This window comes from Marmota marmota, unplaced genomic scaffold, assembly GCF_001458135.2.
Source record: "Marmota marmota marmota unplaced genomic scaffold, marMar, whole genome shotgun sequence".
Taxonomy (NCBI): domain Eukaryota; kingdom Metazoa; phylum Chordata; class Mammalia; order Rodentia; family Sciuridae; genus Marmota; species Marmota marmota.
The window spans coordinates 565,123-587,038 of record NW_025999977.1 but is presented as its reverse complement, the minus strand read 5'-3'; the positions used below and the strand labels follow the sequence as shown (position 1 = coordinate 587,038).

Below are 21,916 nucleotides of genomic sequence, written 5' to 3'. Positions count from 1 at the left end.
AATTTCACCTCCTTGGGGTTTCTTGAGCTCTTAAACATAAAGCTGTGTTGGGATCCAAGACTAGCAGTCTGAGTGCTGGACCTTGGGCAAGTCATTGTCTTCTCTGGGCCTTAATTGCATCCCCTCAAAATGATTGTATGGTCCAGGTATGGTGGCACATGCCTATTATTCCAGCTACTCAGGAGGCTGAGGCAGAAGGATTGCAAGTTTGAGCCTTGGCAACTGTCTCCAAAAAAAAGAAAAAAAAAAAAGGACTGGGGATGTAGCTCAATGGTAGGATGTGCTCCTGATTTCTACCCCCAGTTCTACAATGAAACAAACAACAAAAAAAACTGGGACCAGAGATGTGAGTCTGGAGGTCCCTCCCATCCGTGTGTTTTATTCTAGGACACAGGTGCAACCCTGATGAGAGGCTTTATTGCTAAAAAGTCAGTGATGGTTTATTGAGTCCCAAACACCAGTTCCTTAAATCACTCCAGCAACTGCTGTGAAGGTCACTGTGAGGAGACCTTGGGTCGGGGAGGCTGAACCAGGTGGGATGTGACAGGTCACAGACAGCTCTCAGGCTGCCTGCCTTTGGCTTCTTTTGGTCCAGATTCTAGCCAGAAGCCCTGGAGGCTTGGCTCTTCCCTCTTCCTGTAGCATGAGATGTCCTTGGAGTCCCTGAGGATGGGAAAGCCAGTGGTGTGGCTTCCCTCCCTCAGCCTGCCTAAGGCCCAAGCCCTTTTTCTCTACCTGGCTCCACTTGTCTCCAGGTGCTATCCCCAAATTCCAAATAGTAGAATTCCTGGGTCTCCCCTTCCCAGCTCAGAGTTGCTTATGGATGGAATGTGAGTCCAGCTCTTCTACCAGAAGGTCCAGGGAGGTTGTAGCAGCTCAAAGGTGGGGATACTGGTGACATTGACTGGGATGGAAATGATGGCCCATGGCAGCCCATGTTGTTCCAGGGAGCGACGGATCATGTAGCTAGGAGGGCATGAAGAGAGGTGGTGGTGATCACATTTTCTGAGCATCGCAACATGTCCCACTTTCCCCATCACTCTTGGGTTCTGAAGCCCAAGGAGTCTTTTTGCCCTCCAACTGAGGCACCCCAAGATGAGGTCTATGGGAAGGGGCTGGTGATTACCCTTCACCTCCCAAGTCATGTTACCCAGTTGCTGCTGACAGCCGAAGACAAGGACCCCCCTCACCCATCTCGGCCGAGCAGGAAGAGAGCAGGGATGTCCACTGTGCGCTGGGTACTGTCCTGGATCATCTCCACATAGAAGCTGTCATTGTCAACTGCATTGTCAGAAATGATCACGGCCCGCCCACCGTGCTCCTGTACCACCCGGGTCTTGGAGAGGAAGGAGCAGCCCCTGGAAGAGGTGAGGTCAGAGGAGAAAGAAGGATCATGTAGAACTTGTTATAAAGACTCCTAAGTACAAAGCCAAAAATATGGATAGCCTTGAGTCTTTCAAAGAATTCAAAACCAGCTATTACCACCACCGGCCATGATCTCAGAATCTGCCCTATGCCTGCCCCCTACTTGTGCCATGCCCGTTGACTCCTTACCCCCTCTCCACCAGAGCAATCTGGTCTTGGATGAAGAAGCCGTTGCTGAGTTCCCCACAAGCTTCTGGAGGTTCAGCAGGGACAAGATGAATCTGCTCATACCTTGTGTGCTAAAAAATGTTTAGGCATTTGAACAGGAGAAAGTATAAGAAGACCAGACACATCTGCTTTGGGACTGGGCTTGACCGGCCCATCTTACTGGCCCTCATCATAAAGAGTGAAGGAAATGTGAAGTGGTTTCTGTGTTGCTGGGCACTCCAGCCTTGATTCTCACAAAGGCCTATCTGGTTGTCCAACCCCAACCCACGTTGCTTTGAGCTAGGTAGGTAATTGGTCATAGACTCAGGAAAGTAGGTGTCCAGAGGTAGAGCCGGCAGAGAAGCTTGGTGCACTTGTTTTTTCACTATTTCATGACCCCCAAAGAGATGGTTTGTCCCTTCATGGTACCTAGTCTATTGTATGCTTGGGGAAGTAGTTGGAAGCGCTTCTTTTCTGTACTGCAGCTCCTCCAGAGCATAGCTGAACTCTCTCCTTCCCTGACTCAGAGTCACCAGAGCTGAGGATCAGAGATCAGGTACATCCTTGGACTTACAAAGATACCACCGAAGTCCTTGGCAGGTGTGGCTGTGAAGATATATCGAATGTCCCCAGGACTCAGCACTTGGAAGTACAAATAATCATGGATGCGTAAGCCTAAAGGATAAAGAGTACAGGTGAAAAACCTCCCAGGAACAAGCCGGTTCTGGTTTAGATCACAGACCCCATGTCTTCAACTGAGTTAACTATAGTCTTGGGTCCTTTGGATGGGAGTGTGGGTCCCCACCCCTGAGGAAGAGAATTGATGTGGAGTTAGTAACCTCAGAGATTTATATTTCCTGCTGCTGCTTCTTTAGGTGAGCCAGGAAGAACGAGAGGTCTATGTTTAATTCACCTTTGCTCTAAAGTGGACCTGGGAAATTCACAGTGGAGATACAGTGTCCTGAACACAAAAATATTCCTAAGTGAAATTTGGAAGTTAACTCCAGTTCACTGTCATTCCCTTAGTCCAGTTATGATATCTTTCCTGAGAGTTTTTCTTTTTTTAATATTTATTTTTCAGTTTTAGGTGGACACAATATCATCATTTCATTTTTATGTGGTGCCGAAAATTGAACCCAGTGCCTCACGCACACCAGGCGAGCATGCTACCACTTGAGCCACATCCCCAGCTTCGAGTTTCTTTTTAAAAAATATTTTTAGTTATAGATGATCACAATACCTTTATTTTATTTATTTATTTTTATGTGGTGGTGCTGAGGATCGAAAATTGTGCCTCACACATGTGAGGCAAGTGCTCCACCACTGATCTACAACCCCCAGTCTAGTTTCAGCTTTATTTATTTTTAGAGAGAGGGAATTTTTAATATTTTATTTTTTAGTTTTCGGTGGACACAACATCTTTATTTTATTTTGATGTGGTGCTGAGGATTGAACTCAGGCTGCGCGCATGCCAGGCGAGCGCGCTACCGCTTGAGCCACATCCCCAGCCCTAGTTTCAGTTTCTTAATGGTCTACTGCCTCCATTCTTCTTTCCTTTTTCTTGTCTGAGGTAGGGTCTCACTATGTTGCCCAGGCTGGTTTTCAACTCCTGGGATCAGACCATCCTCCTGCCTCAGTATTCCATCTGCTTCTATTTTGGCTTGCCAAGGTCCATCCACCAAGTAAACACCAGGGATTTTTTTTTTTTTTTTGAAGGTAACTGGAGGTTGAATCTAGTGGTGCTTTGCCACTGAACTACATTCCTATCCCTTTTTATTTTTTGAGACAGAGTCTTGCTAAGTTACTGAGGGTCTCAATTATCGAGGCTGGCCTCAAACTTGCCATTCTCCTGCCTCAAGGTCCTAAATCACTGGGATTACAGACATGCACCACCACTCCTGGTAAAGCCAGGGATCTTAAAACATCTTAGGAATTATCGTATTTTCACTCCCAGGGCTTCAGTGCTCTTCAGCAATTTCCTTTGCACTTTTAGTGCAAAGGAAATTGCTGAAGTTGACACTGCACTATGGTCTAAAAGACCCTGTATGATCTGACTCTTGGCCACTGCTTCAACCTCATCTCCTTCCCACGCTACACTGGCCTCCTTTCAGTTTCTTCACTTCTTTGGGTCTTTCTGCAAGCTCTTCCCTCTACCTGGAATGTTTCCTATTCCTGTATCATCCCACTTCTTTACCTGACTCACTTCCAGTCATTTTTTAAGATACAGCCTAAATGTCACTTTCCCAGATCTAAGTTTTTGCCTTATGATTGCCCTATCCTCCTAGTCAAAATATACTTTTTTTTCCATTTGATACATTCAACATAATTCATACTTTATAGTATTCCTACTTTTTAATGTCTGCTTTCCCCACTAGGACAAGGATTGTTAAGTTTGTAATCCCTGTTGCCAACATAGTGGCCAGAATGTAGTGGGTGCTCAGTAAAGGTTATTGAATGAATGAAAAATAACTATGTCTAGCTCCATTGTCCTGAGCAGGAGAGTTGCCAGAACCACCCGAATTTTCTGGGTATGGGAACTTCTTTTCAGCATCAAAGCCTAATGATTTAGCTGGAGCTGAGTCCCTGGATTCCTTAGAGGGAGAGACTGATAAATATTGAAGGAAGGAAGCTGCTGCCATAGGTCTGTTAATAAACAAACCAAGCTATCACCGTATGCCAGGGTTGAGATTGGTTGTGGCTCTAGCTGTCCTTGTCTACTGTCCAAAACTCAGCCACCAGGTAGAGCTCCATGAGCTTGGCACTGGGGTATAATGGCCTTTTAGCCTGGGAGTGGGGATTCCCCATCAGATACAATGACATCCGGGGGAAGCCATACTGGATTAGCGTTAAACGATTCCCTCTTGCCCCCTCTCCCACACCGTTGCTTGACATTTGCATATGCCTTTCTATGTAAATTGTGGGTAGATATACCTCATGTACGTGTATAGTATATATATTTATGTGCTTGTGCAGGTGCAAGTGGGTTGTGTAGGTGAATGCTTGGGCGTGTGAACCCACATGTAGGAATGCGTGATCCTGTAGTATATATGTGAAGGCTGACATATATATCTCTGGCTCGTGCCTCCATCTGTCCCTTGTGCTTCCTCCTGTTCGCAACTCAAGTCCCTGGGGTTGTCCTTATTGGAGGGGGGTGGGGGCAGCTTCGACGTGGGTAACTGAGGATTCAGAACCCAGCTTGAAGCTGCGCCCAACTCACATCCCTATAGAACAGCACCCACCCACTCACTCTAGCCGCCCGTCTCCAGACCTACCCGACTCATAACTCGTGGGGTCCCCAAGGTGACCCGTGGCCCCTGGCCCCAGACGCACGCAAGCTGGACGGTCAGCCCCGCCCCACAGCCCCGCCCGTTGCCGCTTACCATGGGCCGCGACGCACGTGGGGAGCCACAGCGCGAAAAAATACCAGCCCGCGGCGCCGGGGACCATCTCCAGGGCCCGGCCCGGCGCCGCGTTTTCTCCAGCCGTCCAGCAGCGCGTAGCTTGCCGGACTTTAGCCTGACAGCTGCTCCGGCCTCCCGCCCACAGACCCGCTCTCCTTGCCGGTTGGCGGACGGGAACGAGGTCTACGGCTGATTGGCTCTGATACCTGCTCGTGTAGCCGCACTTTCCACCTCTGCGCCCTAGCCCACTTTCTATTGGTCGAGAGAAGTGGAGCTGATGGGTGATTGGCCTAAACTCTTAAACAGCAACTGCTGGCCCTCGACTCAGCTCCGCCCCCGCGTTTCTTGATATAGATTCGACTCTCCAGTACCCTGCTGGCAGTAGGCGGGGCGAGGAGGATGGGGAACTGGTGGGTGGCTCGCAAGGATCTCTTCAGTTGCTGAAAGTTCTGGCCGTAGGCTCTTGTGGTCTCGGCCGGACCCTCTCCATTGATGCTTCGCTCCACGATTTGCCTTTCCCCATCTGTGTTTTCCTCCTCCTCCTCCCCTTCTCGGGAAAGCAATTGTCTAGCTAGTCCTTCGCGCAGTTACACCATCGCTTGCGGGCTCACTGTCGATAACAGTTGGAGCCGCGACTTGAGGCATCCCACCCGCGAGGAGGCGCTGGCCAGCGCGGAGCCAGACTCCGGACATTGAGGCTAGTTTCTTGTGCCCGCTTCGCTCCCACTTGCTGTGCATTTGTGATTGTGGACACTTTTCTCGACCTGTCCTCGTCTGTAAAGTGGGCACAATAATAGTGTCAACGCGATACGTGATCTTTCACATTAGCACACACAGTCGGCGTTCAATAGATGCTTGCGTTTATTTCATTCCTTGTCCTGGCGTCCGGGAACGGAGGGGAGTGAAACCAATGTTAGTGGGTGACACAGGTCTATCAAGGATCTTACATCCTCGAAAAGAAGCATTTTCGAAGTCCAGCGACCCCTGAAGTAACGCCTCTAACTACAGCGACCCAGAGACTCAGCCTCAGGAACTTCTAGCCACACCGACTCGGTGGTAGCAAACCATAGAGTGGCGGAAGTGGCCCATCCTCTTCCTCTACCGGCTCAACGGCTTGGCTAAGCTTCTGGGGACTTCTTCGGCGCAGGGCATTGTGGGCTTGCTGGGCGGCCCGACAGCGAGAACAGAGGACTAGCGGGCCACTGAACAAGCTTCCAAAATGATGGTGAGTGGTGTCTCGCGCATCCATCGCCATCCGCTGCCATCTGGTCGGTGGCTGTCGCCGCTCAGCCGGGGCAGCCTTGTGGGATCTTTTCCAGACTCTTACCTCGGACCTCGTCTTGGCTTCCTGCCTGTGGGCGACTCCGGCTGGCCGCGGCCTGAGTCGATTCGGGCATGGAGCAGGAGCGGTTGGCTTGCGTTCTGTGGGGCTCAGGGTTCTGGTAGGGTCGGGGACTACAGATCCCAGGGTGCTTCGGGACCGCGAAGCCACGTTGGGAACCCCTTCTCGAGGCTTCCCACAGTAGGGACCTGTGTGAAACGAGTGTGGGTCGGGCGTGCATACGCGGCCCGCAACTAGGCTTGAAAGCCCGGGCTGCCCTGGGAGATTGCTGGATTGAAAGAGTGTGTTTTTAGAACGGACAGAGGCAGCATTGGGAATCTTTTGTTGGGCGCGCCCAGCGACCCGCAGCTCTTCGGCTATTGCATATGTGAAAACATATTACTCCACTCATATTTAAATTCATTCATTTACTCGCGCAGTCACCAGATTGGTACATATTAATGCTTACTGAATGTACCAGGCCCAGAGGATTACTGGGGATGCAGCCTTTCAGCTAGGAAAATGGGCAAGGCAGAGGGGGATACAGTAGCGGAGGTGGGACGACCTGCACTCTGTTTCCGGTGACATTAGACAAGATTTTCTAGTTGTCGACCAAACTCTGTGTCTAGTTTTCTTAGAAGTGGGTGTGTGTGCCCGCGCTTGCGCACATTGCTGCGTTATGAATGTTGGAGTGTCCCAAAGGTTTCCTTGTAGCTCTGCAGCACGGCTCCCCATTTCTCCCTCTCAGAGTTTCAGATACCTTCCCTGTGTTTGAAGCGTTGGTGGTATAGTGGTATAGTCTAGGTTGCTTTTGAGAGGGCTAACTTAGCTTCTGAGCAGGTGATGGCAATACCTTGTATCCTTCCTTGGCTCATTCATTTTCCAGTCTTCATCATTACTATTCTCTTTATTAATTTTAAAATTTCTTCATTATTTGTTCTTGAAGATGTCCTGCTCTTTGTAGAGATAGCACACATAGTGCAATGTTTGAAAATAAGGTCCCTGGAACTACATTAGAGTCCTATGTGTATAACTTAGCTCTGCGACGGTTCAGCTGTGTGATTTTGAGTATATTTAATTTCTGGCTCTTAGTCTCTTAGAGGGAATAGCAATAGAGTATTGGTGCATAGAATTAAATGAAATAAAACATGTAAAGTGCCTGGCGTGTAGTAAACACTTAGCAGATGTTAACTAAGCAGTTGCTTCCTTTCCTCCCTATATTACTTCCTGCTGCCAAAGTTTCTATGAGAGCTTTGGTTGGCTTTTAAAGAACTGATGATCAGAACCACAGTCCTCCTGTGCTGTGATAAAACCCCTTACCAAAGGGCTACAAACCACTGCATTTGAGTTTCACTTGAATTGATTCTTTCTGCTGTGTCAGATTGACTGTTTACTTCTTGGATGTTTCACCTCCTTTGGGAATGTGAAACTTCTACCACCAGGAGTCCTCTATGCTGGCATAAAATTTGTCTCTGGTGTTCTAGAAGCCTGTGATGGAAAGAGAGGTAAAAGAGTCCCCTGAAGCTTTAACCCCTCTCCCGCTTTGGCTTTGTTATTTTTGAGACAGCATTCACTGAGTTGCCCAGGCTGACCTCAAACTGGAGGTCCTTCTGCCTTAGCCTCCTGAGTAGTTGGGATTCAGGTGTGTGCCACCAAGCTCAGCTCCTGAAACCTCAGTTCTGTGACTATGACACAGTTTGAACAGAGTGTATGTCCCTGCCTTTGTGGTATTGAGCTCTGCGTGCTTTGTTTTATAGAACATCAAGCTTAATGTTTAATAAACATTTTTAAGGAGGATGAAGAGGAAGATCATTAAGCTGAAATTCCAGCCTTTCGTGATTCCCTTGTCAAGAGTACTGGAGGAATAAAAATACTTGACATTGAGGAGCTGGACTGTAGCTCAGTGGCAGAGCGCTTGCTTTCCACATGTGAGGCACTGGGTTCAATCCTCAGCATCATATAAAAATAAACAAAGACATGCTGTCCATCTACAACTACAAAAAAAAATTTAAAAATGAGTGATATTGAAAGTAACTTATGCTCTCCATAGCAGAGTCTGCTGCTGGGGAACTGATAGAAAATGACCCACCCTGCTTGGCCTGGCTTGGCTCACTCCAATTCTGCCACCCTTCCCTCCCTTTAGGATCTCTTCTCCTCAGCCTCCTATTTCTGTATGGCCTACAAGGATAGGTAACTTGGAATCTGTGATGAGCTTCTTCTTGATCCTTGCTTTGTACTTAAGAATTCTCAGTAAATTTAGTGCCAGTTTATTTCCCAAAAAAAGTTAAGAAGCCATTGCTATCTTACATCAAGCACGTTCACATAACAGTTGAATTTTCAGCTTGAAAAGCTGATGCATATTGTTTCATCTGTGGCCAGATCTTGGCCCTGCAAGGTTAGGATACTGTGTTCCTTACCTTTGGGAAACTCATACTTATTTAAGATACATGGTGATATATAAGTTGTGAGCAAGGGGGAATGAAGAGAAAGGAGATTCCCCTCTTCCAATTGTCCCATTTACTGCTCTAGAGAAAATTCGTGGAAGAATTGAGGCTCTTAGGAATTTGGTCTCGTGGTAGGAAAGTGGTTTTGGTAGAAAATGGTAGGGTGACCCTTGTAGATAAGGGTACAAGTTGGATGTGGAGTTGAGAAAACATCTACAAAAGCATCAGATAAAGTAGCCTGTCAAAGAGACAAAGAACCCATTGAAGGTGCTAAAATGGATTTGACTTAGGTTGGTTTTAATTTAAAGCAGAAGATTCCAAGGCTGGGGTGAACCAGAGAAAACTTTAGGCATTCCTAAGGAATGACTTAGCAGGACTGGGAGAAGGTGGTACCTTACAGAAGACACATCTGCTTATTTCAGAAGGTGCCAGGGACTAGGTCTGCTGAAGGACTGGGAGTATAGAGAAGCCGTTCTTGCTACCAGATTGGGCCACTCCAGGAAAAGGAAGGAGTTTTTCCCTATATCCTCATCCCAGGTCCCAGATACAGGGGGTTTTCTGACAAGCAAAATGCTTGTCAGGGAGGACTGGAGGGTGTTTTTAGTGGTAAAGCACTTGCCTAGCATGTACCAGTTCGTGGGCTGTATCTTGCATGTGTACCCACACCTGTAATGTGTGCTTATTTGACACATATATATATATATATATATTAGATGAACACAAGACATTTATTTATTTATTTGTGTCGTGCTGAGAATTGAACCCAGTGCCTCAGGTGTGAGGCCAGAACTCTGCCACTGAGCTATAAACCTAGCCCCCAAATACTCCCATTCTTATTCCTTAGAGTCTGTTGGACGTCTTTCCATCCCTTTTATACATTTACATATTATATCTTGCCTTTTATCTGTTTTCTGTGGTGGTTTTTGTTTTGTTTTGTGGTACTGAGAATTGAGTTGGGGGTAATCAGCATTGTGCTACAATAGAGCCCTTTTTAATTTTAAGATAAAAGTCACTGGGATTATAGCCCATCCCCACTTTGTGACACCAATCCACTGCTAAAAATTTTTTCTGGGCTTGCCTTTTCTGTAGGAATAACATCTGAACTTCTTGCCATAGCCAGCCTCAGGTGTGTGAGATCTGCTTCCTGCCTACCTGTTCGTCTTTATTTTAGTCTTTCTATTGTTCATTCCCACTGAGCCAAGAAGTTGAGCATTTTAAAGAATTGCCTAGTTCATATGGAACCAGGCTCATGGATCGCTAGACTGTTTCTGGAATATGAATTCTTTACTCCTTATTGTAAGGCTGAGGCAACCTATACTTTTTTTTTCCTTCCCTTGCTCAGTACCTGAGGTAGGGTTAGCACCCTAGGGGTGGATGGCCTGTAAACATTTTATTTCATGTTACAGTAAGAAATAAATATAAGACTAAGGAGGCTGAGGCAGGAGATGGCAAGGTTGAATCCAGCCTCAGCAACTTAGTGAGACCTTGTCTTAAATACAGAGGGCTGGGGATGTAGGTCAGTGGTAGAGCATCCTGGGTTCAATACTCAGTACTACAGGGGGAAAAGAAAAGAAAGAAATTAAAATCATAGCTTGTTGATAAGTATAATAGACAGTAAAACGTGTTGAAATAGTTCTGATTCACTTGAAAAATTGGCCCAACACCCAGAATACTAGATCTGATTCACAACTCATCTCTAAAGGCTTGGGCTTGGATGCAGACTCTGGTTTGCTAGCCATTGTCTGTGCTACTTGCCACTGGATAAAAGATCTAAGTAGTCTCTTTAAGAAAAAGTGGTATGGTAAGATATATTCTGTGCTTGTATAATTTTATCAAAATGGATTATACTGTTATAGATAACTAAAAAGAACCAATAAAATAAACTTTTTAAAAATTAGAAAAAGCAGTATGCCGGGCATGATGGTACACACCTTTAATCCCAGCAACTCAAGAGGCTGTGGCAGGAGGATCGCAAGTTCAAGGCCAGCTTCAGCAACTTAGCCAGACTCTGTCTCAATATAAAATAATAAAGGGCTTGGGATGTACCTCAAAGGTAGAGATCCCCTTAGATTCAATCCCTGGTACTGGTGTGTCTATTAGGGGTTGGGGGGAAGACCAGGCTCTCTCTTCCCAGAGTTTCTGAAGCAGATCTTCAAATGAAGCCCTTAAAGAGATAGTGGCCCTTTTGAGTCCAGTGTGACAAAGGAAGAAATAAACTTCTGGGGCACCTTCTTGGAAATTAGTCACATGGAAGCTTTATGGAGCCAGCATAAGATGGAAACATTGCTATGTGAATTAGATGTGTTGTCATTTTATGAAGCAAGACAAAGCTGCTGTTTCTCTGTCTTCTACACTCACTCTAGCTGGTAAAGCCCTGTGCCTCTCTAGGATACACCTCAAGCTGTCTGTGCCTTGCATACTGCACAGGTGCCCCATCTGTTTCTTTAAGATTGAGCTGTAACAGACCAGTAGATGTTTTGCTTTGGGGTTGAATCCTGACCAGGGCCTCCTTCTTCTTCTTGTTCATTGATCTAATCCTTAGCACAAGAAATAATAAGGCCAAAAGTTGAAAAGGCCATGCTCATTCAACTGGGCACTTTAGAACATGTGATTTGTTCTTCTAGTCTAGGTCAGTGCTCCTCAAACCATTTTCCTGCCTTGCATGCCTGACAATGCCTCTGGAGGTAGATGGTTGGGGAATGTGGTTTAGAAAGGCCTTCAGATAATTGTATGAAGGAGTTGGGAGCATTTTTCCTGTCCCCTCCCCTCTTGAGTTTCGTTATAATAAGCAATTATTAAAAGCAGGTAATTGTTCTTTCTTTCCTAGCCCACACCAGTTATCCTGTTGAAAGAGGGTACTGATAGCTCCCAAGGCATCCCTCAGCTTGTGAGCAATATTAGTGCCTGCCAGGTGATCGCCGAGGCTGTAAGAACTACCTTGGGTCCTCGTGGCATGGACAAACTTATTGTGGACGGCCGAGGTAAGTCTACTGGGTTCCTCAAGGCCTATTTTGCAGGAGAGGAGGGGCTTGGGTGGTATTTGGACTAGTACAGGTTGGCACCAAAAATCCCACTGCTTATAAGATCTCTAAGGGATTGCTCAGATTAAAGCAGTTCCACTTCATACATTGTCCTGATTTTTGAACACTTGTAGGAATATATGGGAGAACCTGGTCTCAAAAGCCATTGCCTTGTAGGAAGACATGACCTAGAAAACTGAAATAAAATCAATTGGAGTTCTCAGTGATCACTCCCACTGTATCATGTCAAGACAAGGAGAAAATTCTCTTTATGTTTTAGTGTGTTAATTGACATGCAAAATACTAGGATATCCACTGTGTATCTTCTCATTTAAAATATTTTTCTACATCAAATTGATCTGTATTGATTGCTATTGAAAGAAAATTGGGAACCTGTGGTCTATAAAAATTTGTGCACAGAGCTAATTACATAAAAAGATGATATTGATATCTTTCCCTTAATTCCTACTGTGATCCCCTCTTCCTTATCCCAAGAAAAAGTGTACATGGACCCCAGGTCCAAATAGAAGACAGAATTTAGGAAAGGGGCTTTAAGTTTTTGTTTGTTTCTCTTAAGGCAAAGCAACGATTTCTAATGATGGGGCCACTATTCTGAAACTGCTTGATGTTGTCCATCCTGCAGCAAAGACTTTAGTGGACATTGCCAAGTCCCAAGATGCTGAGGTAGGAAAATTAATCATATGTTTTTAAGTGGAGATTGAAACTCATACCTGCTTGCTGCCTTCCTTTTATCTCTTATAATTTTTTAGTTTTATGTCTAAAATTATACTTTTATAATATATGCTTACAAAAATAATCTTTTGAGAATTTATACTAGGGCTGGGGTTGTGGCTCAGTGGCAAAGCACCCACCTAGCATGTGTGAGGCACTGGATTTGATCCTCAGCATCACATAAAAAAAAATAAAATAAATAAAGGTATTGTGGCCATCTATAACTAAAAAAAGAATTTATACTATTCTATCCAGGAGCGGGGTGGTGCATGTCTATAATCTCAGTGGTTTGGGAGGCTGAGACAGGAGGATTGTGAGTTCAAAGCCAGCCTCTGCAGTTTAGCAAGGCCCTAAGCATCTCAGTGAGACCCTGTGTATGAATAAAATATAAAAAAGGACCGGGATATGGCTTAGTGATTAAGCATCTTTGGGTTCAGTCCACAGTACCAAAGGAAGAAGAAAAAAAAAAATTCATACTATTCTATTGCATGTAGCTTTCATATCTGTTAACACATTGTCAATGGCAATGATCTTTAGGTATGAGATCCTAAAGACTAAGTCTAAGCCCTTAGGAGCAGGCCCATGTACTGTTATCACGTGAATTACTAAGTAGATAGTTTCACTTCTCATCTTTTAGTTACCTACAAAATGGGGCTGGAAACTCTTTCTGGTGTGCCTGTGTGTGTGTGTGTGTGTCACTGGGGATTGAACCCGGAACCTTGTGCATGCAAGGCAAGTACTCTACCAACTGAGCTATGTCTCCAGCCCTTGGTGTACCTTTTTTAACGATAGTAAAATATAACAAGATTTATCCTTTTAGCCATTTTAAGTATACAGTTCTGTAGCATTATCCTGTCTTTCCTAAATCAGTTCTAACACTGGAGTCTTGATGATAAACACTGAAAGAGATGGGTTTATGTTTTAGAATACCGTGGAATATGTATATTACAGATATGTCCTGAAGTGTAAAGGTTTGTTAGAACCCAGTAGCTTATAAAACAGTATGGTTTAAAGTTAAAAGTGAATATTGGATTATCTACAAGGAAATTATGCCTTTCTGTCCAGAAAGGGACTATCACAATGTCTTGACTACAGTTAATATGTTCTCAGTTAATTCATGTATGTGATTTCATATACTGAGAAAAGTTTTTTATATAATTTTTTTAGTTGTGGATGAACACAATACCTTTATTTTATTTTTTTATTTTTTATGTGGTGCTAAGGATCAAACCCAGTGCCTCACACATGCTAGGCAAGTGCTCCACCACTGAACCATGACTCCAGCCCCACTGAGAAAATTGATTACCTAAATCAACCCTCTTTGGAGAATGGGGTTATCTGGGAATTAATTTTTCTAGTTCAGAACCAATTGATAAGTAGTTAGGACTACTATCATGTTCTTTTTGTTGCAAAAACCTGTGTTTACAGAAAAAAAGCTTGACACCTATTTAAATAATGTCCAGTTTAAATGGGTAGGTTGCCTGAAAATGGAGTTTCAGGGTGCTTCCTGAACATCAGAGAATGTGTTTCCTGTCATTCTTTTCCAGGTTGGTGATGGTACCACTTCAGTGACCCTGCTGGCTGCAGAGTTTCTGAAGCAAGTGAAACCATATGTGGAGGAAGGTTTGCACCCCCAGATCATCATCCGAGCTTTCCGAACGGCCACTCAGTTGGTACGGGATCACTGGTTCACCTGACCTTGTACTTGGGCATCTTCACATTCCTCTTAGGATAATAATTTAACTGGCGTGTGGAGTGACTGCAAGAATAGGGTTATTTGGGCATTTCCTGACTTCTTTCTAGGAACTTCTATTCAGTAGCTGTTTGATGAGATAGATTAAACCTCTGGTTGGAGTCAGCCTGGTAGATTATGATATAGATATAGTCTCAGTAAGTGACAGCCTTTTTTTTTTTTGGTCTTGCTATGATAGGTGAGCACGCTACCACTGAGCTACATCCCCAACCTTATTTCTATCAAGTACTTCTAGCTCATCTTAAGACCTAGCTATTTTGTGACCTAGGACAAGATACTTAATCTTGCTAGGCTTTACTTTCTTCCTTTGCTGTCATCAGCAAGGGGAGAAGGTTTGGTGGTGACATTAAAATGAGATTATGTATGAGGAGTGCTTTGGCAAAGATAAAGTACATATACACACGTATCTATACACATGCGTAAAAAAAAAATATATATATATATATATGTATGTATACACATTGTATTTGGGGGGTTGGGGATTGAGCTCAGGGGTGCTTGACCAATGAGCCACATCTCTATCCCTTTTTTATTTTTTATTACGAGACAGGGTTTCACTAAGTTACTTAGGGCTACAACTAATAAAGTGCTAGAAGTCAGAGGTGTTTTTAGTAAGCCAGAGGTTTTGTCCTAATCTAGTGTCATGACTTGTTTTCATTCAGTTGTGTTCTTTTGTTTTGTTTTGTGGTACTGATGATCAAACCCAAAGCTTTGGACATACTAGGCAAGTGTTCTACAACTGAGCTTCATCCCTAACCCTTCACTTACTTGTTTTAAATATATTACCTGATCCAGAGCTGAATCCTGGGAGTACCCTGATGATTCTTCTACTTACTCTACACTTTCAGAATTTTCTAAATTTACAGAGTTTTACATATTCATAGGCAGTTATAGGACCTAGGAATTTTGTTTGAGCTGTGGAGTAGAAATGCTTAAGGTTTGGAGTAAACAGACAAGGCACTAACAAGAAATTGTCCACTTTACCAGTTTGTCTGTAACATAAGAAACTCACTCAACTTCTGTTCTTCGCAGGCAGTTAACAAGATCAAAGAGATTGCTGTGACTGTGAAGAAGCAAGATAAAGTGTAAGTTTGCAGTGGGCTTTGTTATAACCTTGACTTCCTGTCGCCAAATTGGATGCAGGGAAGCACTTGGCAAATCCCTATATGGGCCCGAGGCACTTTGGCCCTTGTTAGAACCTTGGCTGTGCCCCAGCCAGCACTGCAAAAAAAGAAGTTATAGATCGTAATTTAAAAGTTTTCACATGGGAGGTCTTTGACTACAGCTGCCCTCTGTCACTGATCATCTGTCCTAATGATACTGAAGGTGAAATTGAAGAGGGCTGAGACTAAAGGCTGGAAGGGAACTACCTCCACATCACAGTAGAATCGGGTAAGAAGGATTAAGTTTTCAAGACCTGATACAGATTCTGCCTTTGTGTCCCAGGGAGCAGAGGAAGCTGCTAGAAAAGTGTGCCATGACGGCTCTGAGCTCCAAGCTGATCTCTCAGCAGAAATCCTTCTTTGCTAAGATGGTGGTTGATGCTGTGATGATGCTTGATGATTTGCTGCAGCTTAAAATGATTGGAATCAAGAAGGTGCAGGGTGGAGCCCTAGAGGTAAGCCTGCTGTGGCCTCTGTAGACGGCTCCTGCTTTCACCTTGGCTCCTCTGACAGTTTCACGTGGGAGTGGGGTACACAGTACAGATGGAGAGAGAACGCTTATTGGACCAGAAGTCAGACTTGGACTGTACTTCCATACTGCCACTACAGGATATAGATAAATTTTATAACCTCTGCAGAGCTTTGTGAGCAGAATGGAAAACTGGAATAATTGATTTTCAGAATCTTGGTTTCCATCATTGTTCAGGGTATGGTAGGACTAATTCAGATATTATCTATGACCCTAAGTGCATGTTCCATATAACACCCCTGACCCATATACAGGCACTGTTACCAGTTTTTGTGTGTGTGTGTGTGTGTGTGTGTGTGTGCTGTGTCCTAGAATTACATATGCAAATATAAGCACATTTGTAAATACTGTTTTTTAAAACACAGATGATTGCTTATAATAGTGTACTGTAACTTGCTTTTGTATGTATGGTCAGGTACACTCCTTCACTGAGCTACATTCCCAGCCTTTTTTATTTTTTATTTTGAGACAAGATCTTGTTGAGTTGCTCAGGCTAACCCTGAACTTGTGGTCCTCTTGCCTCAGCCTCCCAAGTTGCTGGGGTTACAGACGTGGACCACCATACCTGGAAAGATAAATTTTAAATCTAGTTTATTTTAAAAGACACCATGTGGCTGATGCCTACTGTATTAGCATAATTGTAACTTTTTTTTTTTTAATACAATATTATTTGTCTGGGGAAATGTTCTTTGATGTTAGTGGCTCCATGTTACTTTTTACCTTTTTAATCTCTGGGCTGCCATGCTTATTATTATTCCTTGGTGATTTTTTTCTTTTTGATACTAGGGATTTAACCCAGGGGCACTTAATCACTGAGCCACATTGACAGCCCTTTTTGTTTTGGGGAGGTAGGGTTTTGCTAAGTTGCTTAAAGCCTAAGTTGCTTACGCTGCCTTTGAACTTAAGATCTTCCTGTGTCAGCCTCCCAAATTGTTGGGATTTCAGGCATGTGCCACTGCGCCTGGCCTTGTAAACTCTTATACATAAAACCTAACTCAGAATTCAGGTAGTGCTTCTTTACTTAGGGTTAATAGAGAACCTTCTGATTTATATCTTTCATCCTCATTTCACCCCTGAGCCTCATGTTCCTGTATCTGTTAATTACATTGTCCGGTTCTATAAACCAGTAGTATTTTGTATAATCCTTGTCATAGTTGGTTTATTCTGTTACACTAAAAATCTAGGGGCATCCTTGAAAACTTTACTGACTTCCCACTCCCTGTCAACCACTGTTTACCTACTAATTTACTAATTATTTCTTTTATCCATCACTTTTATTAGGACCATTGTCACCCTTCTCCAGTCTTGCATCCCCTAAATCATTCTTCATGTTACAGGGTGGAATTCCCTGCTTTACTACTCTGAGTAAAGCCTTCTGGATCCACATTGCCTGTAGCCTAAGAGCTAGGCTTTCATGGGGCTTATAAGGTACTCCTGAATTGGCCCTTGCCCACCTCCCCCTACTCCTCTCTGGCTGGAATTGTCCTGTCTTTTACATTCCAGCAGTTCAAAGGGCTATTCATTCCCTGGTCCCACAACACTGCCCCCCATCTCTTGTAAACACTCCTTTCTTTTTTCTGTTTGACTAATTTCTGTTTGTCCATCATGATTCAGCTTAGTTGTCACTCTCTTTAGGAGGTCTTTGATTTGATGCAGGAACTGGAGGCCATGGATTTGGGAGGCCATGGTTTTGATGCAGGAACCGGAGGTGTATACTACTCACTGATAGGCTATAGTATTATAGACTCATATGGGCAGAGTACCTAAAGATCATTGAACTGATTACCCTTTTTCACGGAATGAGGAAAGACTTGGTCATTCCGTGAGAATTGAGATTTGAACCGAAGTCTCAATGCCTAAGTCAGTCTGAAGTGCAACATGCTTTCTGTTATGTTCTGCTATTAAATCCAACCCACAGGAAGTTCTGTTAAGAAAAATGTGGTAGAAGCTCATGTCTGGAAGGGATCAATATGTGATGAGCCATAATGATAACTGATTTTTATTATCTTTTGTCTTTGCCTTCTAGACTATAGCATACACACTGTGATTGTGTGTGTGTGAGTGTGTGTGCGTGCATGCACATGCACAGTGGGTAGGGAATTGGGGGTAGACGAAGGCTGCATTGCTCAGCTCCTGCCCTAACATAACTGCCTGGCTCCTTTCCTGACACTGTATGTGAATATAGAGTTATTCATTGGCAGGTGCTTTAAAAGACAGTCCTGCATTCAGTTTGTCTCTGCAAACTGAATGATTTCCCTCATACTAAAAGGATAACTAAAAATATGTTTGTTTGTTTTTTTTAAATGGGTTGTTCCAAAATTTTTGTTAATGAGAAGGCAGTGAAATAAAGAAATGGTTAACTCTTTCAGGGTTACAGAAATGGACAAGTACTAACCCAGCAAAGTACAAACCTGATTTGTGGTGGTGGGGGGGGTACCAGGGATTAAACCCAGAGGTGTAGAGACAGGGTCTCACTAAGTTATGGAGGCTGGCTTTGAACTTTCCATCCTCCTGCCTCAGTCTTCTAAGCCATTGGGATTAAAGGCATGTGCTTCTGTGCCCAGCTTGTTTTTTATTTTATGCTGGTACCAAACCATTGAACTAACTGTCTGTTTCTAACTAGGAGTCTCAGCTGGTGGCTGGTGTTGCATTCAAGAAGACTTTCTCTTACGCTGGCTTTGAAATGCAACCCAAAAAGTACCATGACCCCACAATTGCCCTTTTAAATGTTGAGCTTGAGCTGAAAGCTGAGAAAGATAATGCTGAAATCAGAGTCCACACAGTGGAGGTAGGCCTTACCAGCCTGAGGCGGTGTGGGAGTGGGTACCCTTCTGGGCCAGGGCCTCAGGTCTTGACTGTCTCAGGTCTAGCACTGCTTCTCAGGCTTCTTATATTCCCCTTTTCCTCCCCCTACCCCAAGCATTAATATTTGAATACCAGACACACTGCTTTTCTCACTCTATGCTTCTTCCCTAGTGATCTCCGCCTAGCATAATTTGGATACAGAAGAGTTGTTGAAATATTGTGCTCTGGCCCTGGGGGTGGCATTGACAGAGGCTTTCTAGCTATATATCTTGCCTGATATTTTGCTTCCCCCTAGTTAGCCTCCTCCCACTGCACTCCTGTAATTGCTGTTATCAATGCTGCTGCTGGAAACACCATTTCACCCAGTACAGGGTGGCCTTTGGTGGGGAGGAGGAGGTCTTATCATTGGGAAGACCATGGTGCAGCACCTCAGTGCAGGTTAGGACTCCTATGGGGAACTATTTTTCACACCTTGGCTGTGCCAACTATGGTGTAGCTCCCTGCCCTGGGGTTAATTTCTGCTTTTGTGTTTGAAATTATTACATGGTTCCTATTATCTTAAAAGGGCCTCATTTGTTTGGACTAAAGAGTAGCTATTTACCCCTGTTAATTACCAGATACAGCAGCATTCTTTATTTTAGCCTACCCTAAATGTCAACGTATCCTCATCATTTTCTGGGTCTTTTCAGGATTATCAGGCAATTGTTGATGCCGAATGGAACATTCTATATGACAAGTTAGAGAAGATCCATCGTTCTGGAGCCAAAGTCATCTTGTCCAAACTCCCCATTGGGGATGTGGCCACTCAGTACTTTGCTGATAGGGACATGTTCTGTGCTGGACGTGTACCTGAGGAGGATCTGAAGAGGACCATGATGGTAACCAAATGTTCACAGGCTGCTCTTTGGCCTTTGTGGCCCCAAGGGGATTTCGGCCCTGTCTTTTTAACTCTTTCTGCCAGGAAATCCTTCATTCCCAGTGTTTCTGTGCCTAACAACCACAAATAGGTCAGGAAGTGAATATTGTTCATGAGAGAACTAGCAGTAGCACTGTGATTAACTGGACAATCTCATTGGGAGTGGGCTTCCTGCCAGATGTTTTTCCTTTCTTAAACTATTTTGTTTTCTGCTTTCAGAGGTGTTTAAGGGTCTGCTGGAGGTTGGGGGGAAAGGGTAGATTTATCCAGTACAGAGGGCTCTGGGCTGCTTTGGCAGAGTCCAGCAAGGGAACTAGCTTGGAGACTGGGTGACAGGGAGCTGAGTAGCCTCATTGGGAGCCTTTGCTGCTAGATGATTTTGCCTTCTTTGCTCTTTAGGCCTGTGGAGGCTCTATCCAGACCAGTGTGAATGCTCTGTCAGCAGATGTGCTAGGCTACTGCCAGGTGTTTGAAGAGACCCAGATTGGAGGCGAGAGGTGAGTGGGTCTGGCTTTTTGCCATCTTCTGGGCACAGCTTGTACTGTTGTTCCTTTTTTGAGATGTTACCTTTGGGGGCATGAAGAATGTTGGGGGGGGGGAGAAGAGCCTGTTGGGTCTTAAGTCTGATTCCACAATCTTGATTCCCCCAAGGTTAGCACAGATCTTCCCAAGAAAATGCCTTTAAGGTTGGGATTGGGTAGCCTCAATGAAAATGGAAGAGCAGCTCCTAAGTGTCGAGAGGGCTTGGTGGGGAGAACAGATCCAGCAAGATGGCAACAGGAAGTAGTTCACATGTGTGCGATTTCATCTTGAGCATAGGTATAACCTCTTCACTGGCTGCCCCAAGGCCAAGACTTGTACCTTCATCCTCCGTGGAGGCGCTGAGCAGTTTATGGAGGAAACAGAACGGTCCCTGCATGATGCCATCATGATTGTCAGGAGGGCCATCAAGGTACTGGCCTCCTATCTACACAGCCCTATTTCCCTACATGTTCAGACTCTGGATTTGTATGGTGATCCCTTACCTGCGTGGTGGGCTCTCTTTGGCCCCAGAAATCATAGAAAAACTCAGCTTTAGTCTCAAATAGGTTATGTTGTCTTAAAGGTTAAGGCTAGTTCTTGTTAGCAAAGTGTGGAATTGATGTAGTTGGGTATTCCAGTGATTATGTCACTGTCCTCAAATTGCATGTTTCTTGATGGTTTACTAGGTTGGAGTTGGGGTGTGTTAGACGGGAACCATGTCTGGGCTGTTTTAGGGCTTCATTTGGGGTAAGGAAGGAAACACCATTTTCTGGGCCAGAGGACCTACCAGGTGGCCCAGGTTAGAGCCTGGACCATGATCTGCTTGCATTGAGAGGTGGTCTGGTTTCTGCAGAATGATTCAGTGGTGGCTGGTGGTGGAGCCATTGAAATGGAGCTCTCCAAGTACCTTCGGGATTACTCAAGGACTATTCCAGGAAAACAGCAGCTGTTGATAGGGGCATATGCCAAGGCCTTGGAGATTATCCCACGTCAGCTGTGTGACAATGCTGGCTTTGATGCCACAAACATCCTCAACAAGCTGCGGGCTCGGCATGCCCAGGTGGGTTCTTCTTCTCATCAGAATCCAGGGGTTGGGTGGGTGGGGCTAGATCATGAGTGTGTTGTGCTTACTACTCAAGTGCACATACTTGACCCCAGTGATGGGCTGGAACTAAACCTAGTGTGACTGGGTAACTGCCTCCTCTTCAGGCAAAGGCCACATTGCCTGCCATGGAAACAACAGCGTCCTGGGAGAGAGCCTGGAGCTGTGTGTAAGAAACTTAGGATCAGTGCCATATTGCCTCTCCTCTTTTCCTTATTCTTTCAGGGGGGCATGTGGTATGGGGTGGACATCAACAATGAGGACATTGCTGACAACTTCGATGCCTTTGTGTGGGAGCCGGCCATGGTGCGGATCAATGCCCTGACAGCAGCCTCTGAAGCTGCATGCCTTATCGTGTCCGTAGATGAGACCATCAAGAACCCTCGCTCCACTGTGGATGCTCCTCCAGCAGCTGGCCGGGGCCGAGGCCGCCTCCAGTGAGAGGTGCACACCCATCACATACTGACTGGCAGGCTGGCTGCAGATGTGCTTGCCTTCTCTGACTTGGTTAGCTGATGTTATGAGGAAGTGGTAGTAGTTGGCCCACTGTTTCCACTAGTGATTATTTAAATAAAATTCAGACTTGGAATTAACCTTGTAAATTATTTGGGCATAGTTGTTTTACTCATATTGCAA

At 44.8% G+C, this 21,916-nt stretch overlaps 2 protein-coding genes across 2 annotated transcripts; one reads left to right on the top strand and one right to left on the bottom strand.

The window, feature by feature from the left end:
• Nucleotides 1-345: 345 nt before the first annotated feature.
• On the bottom strand, nucleotides 346-5,146 carry Pradc1 (protease associated domain containing 1). Its single transcript, XM_015479512.2, has 5 exons — nucleotides 4,953-5,146; nucleotides 2,147-2,247; nucleotides 1,555-1,664; nucleotides 1,191-1,358; nucleotides 346-966 (listed from the first exon to the last, which is right to left on the bottom strand). The coding sequence occupies exons 1-5, from the start codon at nucleotides 5,017-5,019 to the stop codon at nucleotides 846-848; spliced, it is 567 nt and encodes a 188-aa protein (XP_015334998.1). The 5' UTR covers nucleotides 5,020-5,146; the 3' UTR covers nucleotides 346-845.
• A 272-nt stretch (nucleotides 5,147-5,418) lies between these two features.
• On the top strand, nucleotides 5,419-21,869 carry Cct7 (chaperonin containing TCP1 subunit 7). Its single transcript, XM_015479510.2, has 12 exons — nucleotides 5,419-6,198; nucleotides 11,566-11,719; nucleotides 12,336-12,442; nucleotides 14,038-14,163; nucleotides 15,276-15,328; nucleotides 15,690-15,861; nucleotides 18,559-18,723; nucleotides 19,430-19,618; nucleotides 20,056-20,153; nucleotides 20,476-20,608; nucleotides 21,032-21,238; nucleotides 21,506-21,869. Exons 1-12 carry the CDS (start codon nucleotides 6,193-6,195, stop codon nucleotides 21,719-21,721), a joined length of 1,626 nt encoding a protein of 541 aa, XP_015334996.1. The 5' UTR covers nucleotides 5,419-6,192; the 3' UTR covers nucleotides 21,722-21,869.
• The last annotated feature ends 47 nt before the right edge of the window (nucleotides 21,870-21,916 follow it).